Source organism: Carcharhinus amblyrhynchos, chromosome 6, assembly GCF_965287045.1.
Source record: "Carcharhinus amblyrhynchos chromosome 6, sCarAmb.v2.hapA, whole genome shotgun sequence".
Classification (NCBI taxonomy): domain Eukaryota; kingdom Metazoa; phylum Chordata; class Chondrichthyes; order Carcharhiniformes; family Carcharhinidae; genus Carcharhinus; species Carcharhinus amblyrhynchos.
In genome coordinates, this window is record NC_137329.1 from 44,255,155 (window position 1) to 44,273,686 (window position 18,532).

General features: G+C 41.7%; 1 protein-coding gene across 8 annotated transcripts in view; it reads right to left on the reverse strand.

Annotated features, from left to right (window-relative positions):
* dagla (diacylglycerol lipase, alpha) overlaps positions 1-18,532 on the reverse strand; it is a 379,214-nt gene that overhangs the window by 48,955 nt on the left and 311,727 nt on the right. For all 8 annotated transcript variants that reach the window (XM_080190329.1, XM_080190325.1, XM_080190324.1 and 5 more), the window contains 3 exons: positions 16,321-16,389; positions 10,357-10,429; positions 4,557-4,750 (listed from right to left, as the gene is read on the reverse strand). In XM_080190329.1, the coding sequence (XP_080046455.1) occupies positions 4,557-4,750; positions 10,357-10,429; positions 16,321-16,389 (336 nt within the window). The remainder of the gene's footprint in view (positions 1-4,556; positions 4,751-10,356; positions 10,430-16,320; positions 16,390-18,532) is intronic.

Sequence of the window (18,532 nt, forward strand, 5' to 3'; positions counted from 1 at the left end):
AAAGTCTTAAGTATTAGTTAGTGCATTTAACATCTCTAGCACTGAAAGTTAACCATTATAAATGGGGGATCTCATTCTTTTAGGTTTCAACTGTTTTTAGAAATGTATCTTTTTCTTTTTCTCTTATTCCAATCTTTTTGTTCCTTCTTGATTTTTCTTTCCCACCTGATTTGTTACTAAATCCATTCCATTCTAACTTAATTACTGCCATTGCGCTGTTAATTTCACACAATCTTTCAATCAGGTTAGTTCAGGATATGCACAGTTGGTGACTTGTTCACCCAAGTTTCAGGTGCCTTATTTCCTTAGTTAATGATGTTACTAGCTCACAGTAAGTGAGCCGACACACAAAAAAAATCAAGGCCAATGAATGCAAGTGTAACTGATGGCAGATTTATGAGATGCCCTAAAAAACAAATCATAGTTGTTGTAGGTTTTGATATGTGGTTGGGGGTGGGGGGTGGGGGGTGGGGGGTGGGGCAGCGATTCTCCTAAAAAGAAACTCTAAGGGCCCGATTTTACCATTTGGAGTCTAAGGGCCAGATCTGGGCACAATACAGATCCAAGCCCGGAATCCTCATTGCAATGCACCCATATGCCTTTTGCTGGCTCTGGTCCGATTCGCGCTCTGGGCAGGGCTTAGCGCTGCTAGAATGATCGGAGCTGTGAACTGTGCATGCTCATTTCGAAAAAGATTTGAAAAAGCGCGCCCGGGTCAGGAAAGAAAAAAGCAGAGAGAGCGGCTCTCTGACACAGATCATCCTTCGAGGAGGGGTGGGTGGAGGAGGAGGGCTGATTGTTGTCTGTTGGTGATGGGGAAGCCCGATCGCTCACTGATGTGGGGAGGGGGAATGGATCTCTGGTTGGGGTGGGGGGGGGGGAGCAAGGGTGTCCACTGTCACTCTGTGAGAGGAACCACCGGAGGAACAAATCCCTCCTCCCTACTGTGACAGTGCGTCAATTCTCTTCCCCAACCAGCAGCCCTGATGCCGCCCCCCCCCCCCCCCCCCACAACACCGATGTCCAGCCCAGATCACTGGTCTCCCTCCTTCTGCTCATGGTCCCTCTGCAGAAGGCCAGTGGGACACCCCCCCAGAGGCCCTCCATCCATTAGGTCTCATCCTCTTGGCACTACCCATGCCCAGTCAACAATGCCAAGGTGCCCCCTGGGCTTTTGCATTTTGCCCTTTGGGCTGTGCCAGGGGTCCAGCTGGCACTGCCAAGGTGGCAATGCCAAGGGAGCAACCCCACCCCACCCTCAAGGATAGGATGTATGAACATCTGGAGCGCTGCAATCTGATCAGGGATACGCAGCATGGCTTCGTTACAGGGAGGTCGTGCCTTACAAATCTAGTGGAATTTTTTGAAGAGGTGACAAAAACGGTTGACGAAGGACAAGCCGTTGATGTTGTCTATATGGATTTCAGTAAGGCGTTTGACAAGGTCCCTCATGGTAGGCTGATAGAAAAGGTGAAGGCTCATGGGATACAAGGCCAGGTATGTAGATGGGTGGAGAACTGGCTTGGGAGGAGGAGACAGCGAGTAGTAGTGGAAGGCTCCTTTTCCAATTGGAGGCCTGTCACCAGTGGTGTGCCGCAGGGCTTGGTACTTGGACCTCTTCTATTTGTGGTATATATTAATGACTTGGAAGAGGGGGTAGGTGGTGTGATCAGCAAATTTGCTGATGACACCAAGATGGTTGGATTGGCGGGTACTGAGGAGCAGTGCCTGGCAATGCAACAGGACATAGACAGGCTGGTAGATTGGGCAGATAGATGGCAAATGGAATTTAATCCGGAGAAATGCGAGGTGATGCACTTTGGCCGGAATAATGTGGAGGGGAGTTATACGATAAAAGGTAGAACTATCCGGAGTATAGATACGCAGAGAGACCTGGGGGTGCAAGCGCACAAGTCCCTGAAGGTGTCGGTACAGGTGCAGAATGTGATGAGGAAAGCGTATGGTATGTTAGCCTTCATAGGAAGAGGTATAGAATATAAGAGTAGGAGTCTGATGTTGCAGTTGTATAGAACGTTGGTTAGGCCTCACTTGGAGTACTGCGTCCAGTTCTGGTCGCCATACTACCGGAAGGATGTAGAGATCCTGGAGAGAGTGCAGAGGAGATTTACCAGGATGTTGCCTGGTATGGAAGGGCTGTCTTACGAGGAAAGATTGAATGAACTTGGGCTGTTTTCCCTTGAGAGACGTCGGCTGAGGGGGGATCTAATAGAGGTTTATAAGATTATGAAGGGGATAGATAGAGTAAATGGTGGTAAGCTTTTTCCGCTACAAGAAATGGATAGAACGAGGGGTCACGGGCTTAGGGTGAGGGGGGCTAGGTATAAGACAAATATTAGAGGGCAGTTTTTCACGCAAAGGGTAGTGGGGGTGTGGAATGCACTGCCGAGTAAGGTGGTGGAAGCAGGCACGCTAGGGTTGTTTAAGAGTCACTTAGACAGCCATATGAGCGGGCTACATATAGGGGGATATAGTAGGCCTTACTGAACATTGTAGGCTTGGGAATACGTTTTGCCTCAGGAATGTTAGTCTTTGCCTGTTTAATAATAAATTTTTTTGTCTCCACAGGCATTTAAGTCCAGCAAGGGGCATGCAGGCGGCAGGTTGTAGTGGGCTGCTCTTGGATGTTGCTTCGGGAGTTGCCTATTGCTTCATGTCGTTAGTGTGCTTAAACTGGACCATCTCGAGGGCAACATGACAGTTCAGAGACTATCTCTGTTGCTGTGCGGACACATGGATTTGGGCCTGTGTCTGTGGGAGTTTGCACGTTCTCCCCGTGGTTGCGTGGGTTTCCTCCGGGTGCTCCGGTTTCCTCCCACATCCCCCAAAGATGTGCTTTTAGGCTGATTGATTGGGTACTAAATTGTCCCTAAATTGGACCTCCCTGATCCTCGCACGTTAGGCGTAGACTAAAATCATGAATAGGTCACTGAGATAGTAGGACGGCGGCGCGGGCTCGTTGGGCCGAAGGGCCTGTTTCCCGTGCTGTGTTGTTCTTTGTTCACCCCCCCAACGCCTGACCCTTCATTCCAGCAGGGTCAGGCTGCCAGCTCCGCACAAGTGGGGAGCCATAATAAACCTTGCTGGAGTGAACCACGCCTAGAGTGGGCTGGAGGAATGGGGTCACTAGCGGGCCCGCCCATATATTTCAGTCCCTGGATCATGAATGAGATTTCGAATAGGTTTAAATGACAATTTACATAATTTATACAACTCTGCTCCAGAAATCGACACGCAGCTGACAGCGCTAGAAATCTGGCTGCCAGAGACACGTGGAGGCTGTGGCGCCCAGTGTGGAACTTGCTAAATGGCCTCCGCTTGAGTTTCCCAGCCTGCTGCATGACAAAAGCATCGCAGGAGGCTGGGGGAATCATCCCCATGCAACTGGAGAACTCTTGAAGCACCTTTGAACCACTTGCATGACTGGAGCACATCACAGAGTCAAAAATGTAAGATACAGGAGTAAATCAGTTAGCCCATTAGGTTCTTCAATTAGACTATGCCTAATCTGTGTTTATTAGTATTTCCCTGACTTTTCTCCAAATCCCTCAATATCCTCAGTAACAAAAATATATAAATCTCAAAGGCTCCAATTGTTTCAGTATCCATAGTGTTTTGAGGAAGAATTCTACATTTCTACAATTTTTGTGAAAAAGTGTTTGTTGATTTCACTTCTGAACAGCCTGTTGCTCTTGATGTCGATTTCCTTCTCCCCATCTACCCCAGCAAATCCATTTACTATGTGAAACACCTCAATTAGATCACCCCTCGATTTCTTATACTCAAGGGAATACAAGCAGTATTTGGTTAACCTGTTCTCATAATTTAACCCTCATGTCCTGCTTTTATTCGGGTGAATCTGGATTGCAAGTGCTCCAAGGTTAGAATATAGTTTGACATCATGCATACAAAACCAAATTCAAATATGATGGGTTTTTACCAAAGCTTGCTATAAATGAAACTTCCTTCATTTGCATTCTTGAAATAATATTGCACTATCTTATCTTGATTGCTTTTTGTACCTGTCTACTGGTTTTTAATGATTCCGTTACTTGTACTGAATCAAACCTTTGTTTCTCTGAAGTCCCAAATTTTTCACCATTTAGAAAATACTCAGATTTATCTTTTATGGGTCCAAACTGGATAGCCTCACATTTGCCCACATTAAACTCCAATTTGCCATGGTTTTGTCCACTCACTTCATCTATGTCCCTTTGCAACTTCTGCCGTCTGCACTACTTACTGTGTTCCACCACTGCTAACTTGATGTCATCTGCGAACTTGAGTGCACAACTTTCTATTTTCTTCATCCACATACGAGGGTGAAAAGTTGACTCAACAAATGGACCACGGGTTTCCCCATGAAATGCAGGAAGGAAAATTCAGAGTGAATTATTCACTGGACATTCACAATAGCTTTCTTGTTTCAGTTGATACATAGCCTAGTGATTCACAGGAAAATAAGCTGGGGAAAAATTGGGCTTATAGGTTGACAAGAAACATTATGAACTGCAATAATCAACTTTATAGATACCTACCACTTTTCCTCAGGATGGTTGTGTATCACATGAATAATCCGGCCTGGTGGGTAGAGTGGGACGCTAGCAGAAAGAGCAATAGTAAGATCACTGGGATAGGTCCACTGCCTGTTACTCTGAACGTTAGTCACTTCTTCATCGTCCGGCAGTTCAGATTTAGGAATACATTTAGTACCGCCCATGATAATCCTCCACTACAGGGAGAGATTTAAAAAAATTAAAAATAATGCATTTTGGAAGGACTGATACAGATAGGAAATATATAGTAAATGGCAGAATTCTTAAGAGTATTGATAATCAGAGGGATCTGGGTATACAGGTCACTGAAAGTGGTAATGCTGGTGGAGAAGGTGCTCAAGAAGGCGTACGGCATGCTTGCTTTCATCGGCCGGGGCACTGAGTTTAAAAATTGGAAAGTCATATTGCAGCTTCATAGCACCTAAGTTAGACCGCACTTGGAATATAGTGTTCAATTCTGGTTGCTACACTACCTGAAGATGTGGAGGCTTTGGAGAGGGTACAGAAAAGATTTACCAAGATGTTGTCAGGTATAGATAGCATTAGCTATGAGGAGAGGTTGGAGAAATTTGGTTTGTTCTCAATGGAACGATGGAGGTTGAGGGGCGACCTGATAGAAGTCTACAAGATTATGAGGAGCATGGACAGAACGGATAGTCGGAAACTTTTTCCCCGGTGCAAGAGTCAATTACTGGGGCATAGATTTAAGGTGCAAGGGGCAAGATTTAAAGGAGATATACATGGCAATTTTTTACACAGAGGGTGGTGGGTGCTTGGAACTCACTGCCAGGGGACATAGTGAAAGATACAATACTGACTTTTAAGGGGCGTCTGGACAAATACATGCTTAGGATGAAAATGGAGGGATATGTGATCGAGGTACACCCATAGTGCTGTTAGGAAGGAGTTTCAGGGTTTTGACCCTGTAACAATGAGGGAAGGGGAATACAGTTACAAGTCATGATGGTATGTATGGCTTGGAGGGGAACTTGTATATAGTGAATTGAAGTACAAGAATAAGAAAGTCTTATTACAATTGCATCAGGTTTTGGTGAGATCATACCTGCAATCAGTGACATAGTGGGAAAGTTTCAGGTGCAGGAGCACTAAAAAAATGTGTTGGCCATATCATTTCTAAATCTACTATTACATTATTTTTCTTTGTATTAATCAGTTTAATCCCCAAACATCAATAAAACAATGTCTTCAAAGTTAAAAATATTAGTGCCAGTAGGCATTTTATTTCAAACCATGTAATACTTGGAAACATTAGTCTTTAGCATAGCTAAAATTTCATTATGCAACAGTAGAATTATTTAATTCAATCCTCCTAAGAACAAGAATTACAGTAAACTTTACTTACTTATAACTGGGGAATGTGATATGGAGGGATTGCTTCTTTTCTTGATATTAAGAACCTAGATCTGGGTCTACAGGGTACAATTTCAAAATTTGATGATGCTAGGTTTAGAAGTATTGTGAACTGTGAGAAGGGTTATAATAGACTTTAGAAGATTATATACAGACTGATGGAATGGCCAGACACTTAGCAGGTGAAAGTTAATGCAGGGCAGTAGAAGTAATACATTTTGGTCAGAGAAATGAGGAGAGGTAACATAAAAAAGGGTACAATTCTAAAGGAAATGCTGGAGCAGAATTAGGTGTACAGGTGCAAAAGTTATTGAAGATAGCAGGACAGGTTGAGAAAATAGTTAATAAATTATACTGTATCCTGCATTTTATACTTAGAGGTACAGAGTACATAAGCATGCAAGATATGAACCTTCATAAAATACTGGTGGAGCCTCAGTGGGGAGGAGGTTAAGGCTTTTAGAAGGAGTGCAGAAAAGATTTACAAGATTGATTCCGAGGATAAGCAACTATAATTATGTGGATAGATTGGCGATGCGAGGACTATTCTTGGGGAAGAGAAGGTTGACAGTCCAAAATCATGAGGGGCCCCAGAGAGCACAAATGGTGAGAAATTGTTCCCTTCAGCAGAAGAACGAGAACCTGAACGTGATTAACAAAAACCAGAGGCAATATGAGGAAAAACACCTTTATTCAACAGTGGGTTTTGATCAGGAATGCACTGCTTCCGTGTATGATGGAGACAGATTCAACTGAGGTTTTTAAAAAGGAATGGATAATAATCTGAACAGAAAAGATTTTACTGGGCTACAGTGAAAGTTGGAGGAGTGGGATGTACTGAGTTGGTGTTGCAGAGAATTCACACAAACACCATGTGATGAATAGCCTCCTTCTATGCTGTAACCATTCTATGATTCTAGTATAGATATATCAAAGGACGTTGCTAAACACATGAAGAAGAAAGAAGCTGAAGGTTATCCTGATAGTATGATCGAGAATGGTGTAAGGAGATTTGTGTGGAATGGAAACTCCAACATAGATGAGATGGGCCAAATGGTCTGTTTCTGTGCAGTAAATTCCAGCAAATGCTGCCAGCAGAGAATACAAGCAGACCATCTCAACCGAGCATTCACTTCCCACATTCCCCTGCCCCCTCAACGTGCCCTCTCTCCCTCCGCCCCTTCACTGCACTCTCTTTCCCTCCCCACCCCTTGCCGTACTCCCCCTCTCTCTCCGCCCCTCCTGTCTATCCAGGTTTGCCGGGCCACATCATGTTTACAATTTTGCTTGAAATCGAAGGTGCTGGCGTGATGCTCTGACAGCACTATGCCCCTGCATGGAATATTCCATGAAGTTTCTGTGTGCAAATCAGAAGTTATATTTTCAATGGAGTGGAGATGCTGGTGTTGGACTTTTAATGGAGATGGTACAGTGAAGGTTCACTAGATTTGTTCCTGTTCTAAGGAACGACTGAGTAAATTAGGTCTATACTTTCTCGGGTTAAAATAATAACATGATCTCATTAAAAAAATACTAGATTCCAAAGGGGGTAGACACCGACAGACTGTTTCTGCTGGTTGGCGAGTCCAGAACATGGGGCACAATCTCAAGATACAGGGTTGACCATTTAGGACTGGAATGAGGAGCAATTTCTTTACTCTAAGGATTGTAAACATAGGATTTGTCTACCAGAGGCCTATGGATAATCCATTGCGTTAAAGCTGAGATTGACTGAAGGAAGGGCAGTTGAGCAGAAACAATGTGGTGGTGGTATTGTCACTAGACTATTAATCCAGAGATCCAGGCAAACACTCTGGGGACCAAGGTTTAAATCTCACCACGACAGATGGTGAAATTTTAATTTAAAAGAATCAGAGATTAAAATAGTAATGGTGATCAAGAAATCATTGTCAATTGTCGTAAAAACCCATCTGGTTCGCTAATGGCCTTTAGTGAAGGAAATGTGCCATCTTTACCTGGTCTGGTCTACATGTGATTCCAGATGAACATGAATGTGGTTGATTCTTAAATGCCTGCTAAAATGGCTTAGCAAACCATTCAGCTGAAGGGCAATTAGGGATGGGCAATAAATGAAGAACCAACCAGTGACAACGCATTCTACAAATGAAAAAGAATGGCAGATTTTTGGTCTTTAGCGGAATCAAAGGATATGGGAAGTTGACAGGAAATTGGAGTTGAGGCATAAAATAAATCAGCCATAATTATACTGAATAATACAGCAGGCTGGAGGTCCATTCCTGCTTCTATTTCCTATGTTGTTAATATTATAGGAATTCTGTTGGTTGCATTGGGACTGTTGTGAATGGAACCAAACAAATGCTACATTCAGAGATGGACTATAAAAGAGAGGGGGTTGAGTGCTGTCATTTGTGTCAAATGTCAGAGGTCAGAACAAACAGAGTGTGATGGCACAAACTACATTATGCTGACAAAAGACTGAATCTGTGAATTCTGGAAAGAGCTAATAACATTCTAATTATTAGAAAGGGAACATTGTGAAATATGTGCTGAAGCAACAAACATTGCAAAGTCACAGAGTGGAGTCAAATGCCTATACGAAGCTTTACCAGGGGTGATATATTAAATTTTAAACACAATGATTATCTCATCAGGAAATCTTTATACACAAAAGCAAAATATCGTGGACACTAGAAATCTGAAATAAAAACAGAAAATGATGGAAATACTCAGCAGGTCTGCTGCACTTTTGGGGAGAATACTAAATTGAAAGAATTGTAAGTAAATTGCTGCTTTAACTGCTTCATTTGAGGCCTTGGATGATGGGAAGGGAGGAGGGTAAAAGGGCAGGTTAACATCTCATGGTGAAGCCATTGGAGGCCTGCGATTGGGGAGTGGGGCGGGGGGGGGGGGGGGGGGGGGGGGCTAGTGGGGGGCAGCCATCGGGAGGTTAGTGATCAGGAGCCGGGGGGTGGGGGGAGCTTTACGCTCAGCACACTGATGCTGGCCACTCAGGCAGGATTAGGCCCTGTCCCCTCCCTACTGGCATGAATCCCCCGATGGACTCTGTGTTGCTGCACAGAGTGCTGGAAATTCAGCAGACTAAGTACACCCACAAATCTCCTGTTTTCTCGACCATTGGGCACTTGATTTCTTTTTTGGGAAAATTGCCCAATGGACTTTTTTGTCTCAAAGATTACAAATATCCATTCAATCATGCCTTTCATCTTTGCTGAAATCAAATCTCTCTGAAGTATCTCAATTAGCTCCACCTTTCCTTGATCAAGTTAATCACTTTCTTGAGGCCAGAATGCTGTATTCATAACCCTCTCCTAACCATATAACTAACACAGCTTCTGGCAATGTTCCTAACACTAAAAGTAGCTCCCTTTCCTTCAGCTCTGTTCTGTCGTCACTCAAAAAGGTCCATCTTTTCTAACCAGTGCCTACATTTAAACCTAGCTTTCCTCTGTTTGTTGTCATTACTGCCTCTTGCCACATTCTGTTGGAACTATATCAGTCAAGTTTCTGTTCTGAATTGGTCAAGCTCACATGGTATTTCGCATAACCAAGAAATGGTTCGATGATTCCTTGTTCACATCCTGCAGCTCGTTGTGTTCAACACAAGCCAACAACTCTCTTTAAAGATCACTTCTGCAACATTGTCAATATTTCACTCTTTTTGGTGTCAACATGGCCACATTTTCTTCAAGGTCAGATCCTTCTTCCTCTCCAGTTACCTGGACTTTCCAGTTATCTCGGCATCAAACTTTTTCCCACCATACCTGAAACCATGATCTCTCTACACTAACTTCACTAGGCTTTTGAACTCTACCACATAACTAAAGCCTCGCTGTCCATATCCTAGTCCACATTAAGTTCCACTCTTTTATTACCTCCTTTCTAATTAACGCCTCTGAGCTCCACCTCCTCTAAAGTACGGAATACAAAATCCTTGATCTCAACTCTAAATTTTTCCTTTGCCCAGTCACTCACAACCTCTTGCAGCCCTACTTTCCTGCACATGGTCTCCACTCTTCCAGTCTTAATTGCTTTCTCATCCCTCTCCAGCCAAACACACTCCATGTTGTTGCAGCATGAAGTCGTTCACACTGCAGTATAATACAACTGTGTTTAAACATAATTAACTGCATTACTGAGAAATTATTTAGCCAAGAATTTACTTATATACATATATATATATAAAAACACACGCATATGTTGATGTTTCTGCAATGAATTGAGCTAGATAGTAATACTAAGGATCAAATTTTCTAAATATCGACCAAAATGAACAAAAGTAGTATATCCTGGTCATTGGTGTGTGCTTCAAAAGTGTATTCATATGCTTCATTGGGAAAAATAAACTTTAGGAGGAAATACACTCTGAAAAGGAAGTGCCAAGTACAAGCTATAAGAATGGGAAGGATACCTTAGGTTTATTGCTCTTCTGCAGAACATCGAGTAGGTGTCTACGAAAGACTTCTAACTGAGACAGGCCAAGTCTGTCGGAACATAAGAATAGTAATGTTGTTAGGAACATGTTCCACTGCCAATGGGTAGTGCTAAATACAAGAAAGGTATCAGTACAAAGATCACGTGTCTAATCTTGATATCAACCAGCTGCATACAAATGAAATGACAACCAACCTACTTTACCTTTGCCTAACGTGACCAGAGAATGGAGGCTGCACAAACAACTGTGGTTTATAGAAAGCTTAGTAAAAGCGTTACAGTGCAGAATAACAATCTTGACTCCTAATTTTCAATCTATTTTTAAGTTTTTTTTTAAAGTAAATAGGATCTGGGTGGAATTGTAATCGGTAGACTCGATGGACTGAATGGCCTCTTGTACTGTAGGGATTCTACAATAAATTCTGATTACTTGACATTTGTGTGATTTTCTGCAGTGAACTCCCCATCAATTAGTTCATAGCCATGAACATTTCAACTTCTTATTACAGCAAGGTCCATGACGATGAGGCCATCACACTATAATGCTGGATTACAATTATAGCCATCAGAATCCATATTTAATACCACACAGGGTGGGTGCTTTTATCAAGTGCAAAACCTGACTGCGGGTTAAAACAATCAAATGATAAACTTAAATAGGTTAGTTAAAAGCAAATTATTACAGGTGCTGGAATCTGAAACAAAACAGAAAATAATGAAGAACCTCAGATGGTCTGATAGCACCTATGGAGGAAGAACATTTTGAGTGTGGGTGACAAACTTTCATCAGAACTGAGACATTTTCCAGAATATTCTGCTTTTGTTGAATAGATTAGTCTTGTATTTCTTGAATATCAAGAAAGTACTAATGATATTAATTTAAGATAATTAAAATATTTGATGAGACAGATAGAAAGCAACTATGTCTTCTGATGCCAGAGTTTAGAACGAGGGGGCATAGACTTAAAATTAGAGCCAGATTATTCAGGGGTGATATCAAAAAATACTCCCTCACATAAAAGCATAGTGAAAGTCTGTAACTCTCTTCCTTGAAACTAGGTCAATTGCAAATTTCAAAACTGAGATTGGTAATCCTTGTTGTTATGATTCCCGTAAAAGCCGATAACTTCTATAAAGGGATATGAATTTCCCTTTGACTGGTTCAAAAGATCAAGATTTTCTGTTTTAAATTCTTAGCTGCAGCAAACGTTAGTAAACAATTGACATTAACCTACATAAATAGGACTCCCAGTTAGCTTTTCAACAGAACTAAATAGCATGCCATATTTAAATGCTACACTGCATTCTCCACAGAATTGTAGTCTTGTGGTTAAAATCCAAAGTTCTCCCAACTCCAACAGAGTGAATTTTCCTTTTAGACAAAGCCCCCTTCACTCAACCCTTTGAGCATAATCAAATGGACTTCCTGTTCCATGATACCTCTGCTGATAAAATAAATCGGTTGGACTTAAACCTGGTGTTGTCAGATTTTTTACTGTGTTTACCCCAGTCCAACGCCGGCATATCCACATCACCTCTGCTGATGCCAGGATCTTTAACTCTTCATAATCCCATTTCCTCGAACATAGGTTCTGTCCTCACTAGCTTTCTGTTTGGTGGTTAAGCAAAAATAGTCCTTTTCTTCTTCCTCGCATTGCAGCACCTATTGTCTTCCCCCAATTATTTAGTTGAATTGCTTCTGAGAGTCTGAGTTTGAAAGTAGTCAGTAGCTGACTTCTCTGTATTTAGGTGTTAAAATTTGCATCAATATGTTTTAACCTGGATGCCTGCCCCCATGGCAACCAGGTAACAGGGGTGTGTCTCTGGACAGACTGTTTAAAACAGAACCAACTTATAACCAATGTTTATAACAGTTAGGCAAGTTCATCAAGGGACACAGAACCAACGTGGAATGGTACAGTAAGTGGAGAATTCAGAATGGCTTGGAACTAAAGACTAGCATATCAGAGTAGATAAAATCAGTGTGGATAACGTACAGAAAAGTTACAAAGTGCCTGAAATATACTGGTTGCATAGAGACACATATAGCCACTATGAGAAAATTTAGACATATAGTTTTTAAAATGTATTTTGTAACGTGTGCCCAGTTGATAACATAAGGCTTGTGAGGCCCAATGGGATGTAGTTAAGAAAAAAGAACCACATTCCCTAGAACAATGCAGCCACTGAGCAAAGGGGCGAAACAACAAATTGGGTTTTTGAAGGGGTAACCAAGAAGGTAGATGATGGCATTGCAGTTGATGTTGTCTATATGGACTTCAGCAAAGCCTTTGACAAGGCACCCCATGGTAGGTTTTTCCATAAAATTAAATCTCACAGGATCCAGGGTGAGGTGCCTAAATGGATACAAAGGGTGGTTGTAGAGAGTTGTTTTTCAAACTGTAGACCTGTGACCAGCGGTGTCCCTCAGGGATTAATGCTGGGCCCATTGTTATTTGTCATTTATATTAATGATTTGAATTATAATATAGGGGGCATGGTTAGTAAGTTTGCAGATGACACCAAGATTGGTGGCATAGTGGACAGTGAAGAAAGTTTACCTCCAATTGCAATGGGATCTTGATCAATTGGGTCAGTGGGCTGACAAATGGTAGATGGAGTTTAATTTAGATGAATGCGAGGTAATGCATTTTGGTAGATTGAACCAGGGCAGGACTTCCTCAGTTAATGGTAGGGCGCTGGGGAGAGTTACAGAGCAAAGAGATCTAGGGGTACATGTTCGTAGCTCCTTGAAAGTGGAGTCACAGGTGGACAGAGTGGTGAAGAAGGCATTTGGTATACTTGATTTCATCAGTCAGAACACTGAATACAGGCGTTAGGATGTCTTGTTGAAGTTGTACAAGACATTGGTAAGGCCACACTTGAAATACTGTGTGCAACTCTGATCATCCTGTTATAGAAAGGATATTATTAGACTAGAAAGAGTGCAGAAAAGATTTACTAGGATGCTACCAGAACTTGATGGATTTGAGTTATGAGAGGCTGGATAGACTGCAACTTTTTCCACTGGAGAGTAGGAGGCTGAGGGGTGACCTCATAGAGGTCTATAAAATAATGAGGGACACAGACAAGATACATAATCAATATATTTTCCCAAACGTCAGGGCGTCAGGGAGTCTAAAACTAGACAGCGTAGGTTTAAGGTGGAAGGAGAGAGATACAGGAGTGTCCCTAGGGGCAATTTTTTCACACGGAGAATGGTGAGTGTCCAGACCAAGCTGCCAGCATTTAGTTACATGGGTACGATGAGTATAGACAGATATGGGCCAAATGTGGACAACTGGATTAGTTTAGGTGTTTTGAAAAAAAGGAGCAGCATGGACAAGTTGGGCTGAAAGGCCTGTTTCCATGCTGTAAACCTCTATGACTCTACTCTTCCCAGTGTCTCCAGACAGTCCTAATGAATAGGATACTCACTGAATCAAGGACATAGGTAAGAAGGGTCTGGTAAGCATCAGGAGACTATGAGTGAAGACCCTTAAAGCCCACAGGCAGATCATGAAGTCCCATGCTGTCCAGGAGCAAATGATATTGACCAAGGAATATAATCTATGATTGGCTCATACCCAATTGGGGTGGGCAAGTAGCTTTCGAAAATTGCATCATGATTGTAGTGAGAATTATATAATTTCAGAGTAGATTTGGAACTGCTGTAAATCTCTTTCCCTCGTACATTGACCAAGCTCGGAAAATAAAGAATACCTTTTACCAGAGTACTGATCTCTGTAAGTCTTTGTGTTAGCTGAGCCGTAATTAAAAAAGGGAATTCCTCACATGGAAGCCAGCTTAATACATAGTCTCTGAAAACCTCCAACAGGTACAGTGAAGGTACAGATTAGCCATGATGCAACCAAATGGCAGAATAGGCTCAAGAGGTTGAATAGTGAAAGAATAAAATTTAATATGATTAAGGTTGTGAATATGGTAATCTGAATGACCAGTAAATTAGATAACTTTGTTAGTTTGAATTTTGTACCGAAGTGATCTTTTCTCTGGTGCTGATGAATACCCACATGGATGGCATGGTGGCACAATGGTTAGCACTGCTGCCTCCCAGCTGCAAGGCTCTAGGTTCAATTCTGGCCTTAAGTAACTGTCTTTGTGGAGTTTGCACATTCTCTCTGTGTCTTTGTAGGTTTTCTCTCACAGTCCAAAGATGTGTATGTTAGATGGATTAGCAATGTCAAATTGCCCCTTATTGTCCCAATTTGTGTAGATTAGATGGATTAGCCATGAGAAATGTATGGGGTTAGGGCCTGGATGAGATGCTCAGTAAGTGGAGACTCGATGGGCCAGATGGCCTCTTCTGCACTGTAGGAATTCTGTGATTCCGGATACATAGTTTAGTTACCAAGTAATGCATAATCCCATTAAAGAGACATGGAAAGATGTCAAAAAGTAGCCTTTATGACGGAGGATCAGATATTGCAATGGTGTGTGTGTGAGTGTGCGCACGTGTGCATGGGGTGGGGGGAGGAGAAAAGAAAAAAGAGATGAGAAGAAGTAACTAAAACAATATGGCCAATATGAGTTTCCGCCCAGATACTCATACCTAGGCTAATGCAACTGTGCAAAAATCAGAATGAGTTATGCCCATATCCATTTATATTATGCTGGTTCAAAATTTAATTCACGCAAAGCAAAATTTAATTCGCACAAAATTGGCTTTGCACCCAGGCCAGCATGAAATGTTTCTGCCATCTGTGCACCCACATGGGTGTCTTCATCACAATGTCCCCAGGTCAATAAGCTGTGGTCACATTAATCCATTGTTAATGACCTTCACCTGCAGTGACTAGCAGTCAATTAAATCCTAACTTGGGTCTGTTTCTCATATTAACACTACAATGATTTTACACCTTTTGGATTTAATTTAAATAAGTTGAAATTTAACCAGTTAATTTGGTCTTGGTATGCTTGACCTGTAACTAATCCATTGAAATCAGCAATTGGCCAGATTTTTCATCTTCAGCAATTATTTGAACACATTTTCAGTGTAAATTAATTCCATTCAGTAATCTTGCGGTTCTATTGGCCAGTTCCAGTTATAAGCAGATGATGACCTATTATGCAGCTTACTTGTACTGATGCAAGGGAGCTTTTGCGCTTAGCCTTGTATAAATTAGTTTGAGTAGAAATTTGGGTGTAACTTCATTTCAGCAGATCCCAATACATTTTCCCAATTGCAAAGCTAGTGGATACTCTGGGCCTGTGTTTCAGGACAATAACATTAAACAAAATCATATCAAATAACAATCTGAAGTTCTCCTTCTCTATCATTTTCAAATGATTCAAAAAGCTTCTGAAATGAATGCAGTTCTTACATCCTATAGTAATTACTGGAACAAATTTTTGGTTGTATACATTCAACAACTCATAGAAAGAAACAAAAATGTTGTCCTTGTTTACTTTTGAACTGGCATCTCAAATACTTATTACAATAGAAAGAACCTCGCCACAGCAGATAAGCAAGAGCGCTATAAACTCAGGCAGACTTGATGCAATTTGTTTTTCTGACTGCTCTACTTAAATGACCCAAACAAGCACCATATACTTTTCATCATTATAAAAATGATACAATTATTAATATCTGTAGACTGCCCAAGTACTGTCCATTTCCTTTCAAAAGCCAGGACTCAACACTAGATAAATAATACTGATAGCTAAATATCAGAGCTAAGAGAATCTGCCATGTGTTCCATATTCAGAAAATCGATCTACTTGTATTGCAACACAAACTGAAAAATCAATAAAAAACAATTGAATAAAGCTCATTCATGTAAATTAAGCCTCAAGAGCAACAAAAAAATTCTGGCAGAGAATCAAGATTGTAAACAGTAATAAAAAAGTACAGAAATGAGGTTCCAATGTAATACAGTGGATTGAACGTGTTAAAATTAACTAAGTTTTCTCAACTTGCCTTGGTACCAGATCTTTCCCTAATATAACAGATGTCACAAACTCCTTAGAGTACTCCATTGCATCGCAGCTAAGGGTTAAATTAGAAGATATATTAGAAAAGAACAGCTCAGTTAATAACTTATTTTACAGTAAGTCAGAGGCATAATAATGCCAAAGGACATTCAATACATAACATCAACAGATCAAATAAAAAACAACAAAGGAAGACACATCTACATAAACTCAAAAGCAGACCATAGTAAACTAATATGATGCAAAATTTTCATGTAGAGCAAAATTAGCATGTTCTTTCTTCTTTCCTCTCCTGGTTCCACTTTTCAAGAAGGGCGTTAGAGATGAATTCTAAAATTACAGATCGGTGAGCCTCATGTCAGTGGTAGGGAAACTATTGGAGAAAATTCTGAAGGAGAGAATTAATCTCCGCTTGGAAAGGCATGATGAGGGATAGTTGGCATGCTTTGTCAGAGGGAGGTCATGCCTAACAAATTTGACAGAATTTTTTTTGAAAATGTGATCAAATGTATGGATGAGTGAAGTGCAGTTGATGTGGTTTATATGGATAAAGACTTTGACAAGGTCCTATACGGGAGACTGATCAAGAAGGTTGAAGCACATAGATTTCAGGGAAACTTAGTGAGATGGATCCAAAGCTGAGTTAGGGCCATGGTAGAAGGCTATTTGAAGATTGGAGACAGGCATCCCCTGGTCTACCACAAAGTTCAGTACAGGACCTTTTGCTTGTTATATTCATAAATGATATAGGTGGTAAATATGGGGGAATGATAAGCAAGTTTGCAGATGACACCAAAAAATGGTAGGGTGGTTGATAGTGAAGCAGAAGGTTATAGGTTACAGAAAGATACAGATGAGTTGGTCAGATGGGCAGAGCAATGGCAGATGGTATTTAACCCTGATAAGATTGAGGTGGTGCATTTCAGAAGGAGTAACAAGACAAGGGAGTATTTATTGAATGGCAGGACGCTAGGAAGATCCGAGGATCAGACAAATGAGGTATTTATTCACAAATCTCTGAAGATGGCAGAACAGGTGAATAGGGTAGTTAAGAAGGCACATAGGACACTGCTTTTATCAATCCCTGGATAGGGCTGACCAATCGGGATAAAGTAACAGCAACAGCCAGTGCAGTGGCTCTGTTGTTTAGCAGGGAGGGTTAAAGCGCAGAAGAGCAATAGTCACAGGGGACTCCATAGTCAGGGGCACAGATAGGTGCTTCTGTGGTCATGAAAGAGACTCCAAGATGGAGCATTGCCTCCCTGGTGCCAGGGCCCTGGATGTCACGGAATGGCTGCAGGGCATCTTGAAGGGGGAGATTGATAAGGCAGAGGTCATGGTACATGTTGGTACCAATGATGTAGGTAGAAAGAGAGATGAGATCTTGCCCCAAGAAATCAGGGAGTTAGGTAATAGACTAAGGAGCAAAACCTCTTGGGTCGTAATCTCTGCATTACTCCAAGTGTCACGAGCTAGTGAGTATAGAAATAGGAGAATAGCTCACAGACGAATGCGTGTCTTAAGAGTTGGTGCAGGAGGGTGGGATTTACATTCCAAGACCACTGGGACCATTTTTGGGGAAGGTGGGATCTGTACAAGCGGGATGGTTTACATCTGAACCAGAGCAGGGCTAACATCTTTGCTGGTGGATTTATAGTGCTGTTGCAAAGAGTTTAAACTAGTTTGGCAGGGGGAGGGGACCCAGACTGTTAGCAGAATAGAGACACAGCATAACATAGAAAAGCAATCAGATCAAAAAGAACACAGCAATAGTAGGTTTCAAGGGAGTAAGACAAAGCTGGAGGGCCGCTACTTTAAGTCGGGAGTATTAAAGATAAAATGGAGGAGTTAAGGGTGAGGATTGACACGTAATTATGATCTAATAGCCAACACAGAGATATAGTTGAGAGATGAGGCAGGAATGGCAGCTCAACATTCCGGGATATAGAATCATCAGGCAAGTCAGAGGAGGGGGTAAAAGAGGAAGAGGCATTGCATTATTAGTTGAGGAGACAGTTACTGCAGTAAGGAGAGGTGATATCTTGGAGGAGGCATCAAATGAAACTTTGTGGATAGGACATAGGAATAAAAAAGGGACAGCTATGTGGCTAGGTGTTTATTACAGCTAGTCAGCAGGAAATTGAAGAGCAAATATCTGCGCTATTCACAGCAGAGTGTTAAATAATAGGAGGGTAATT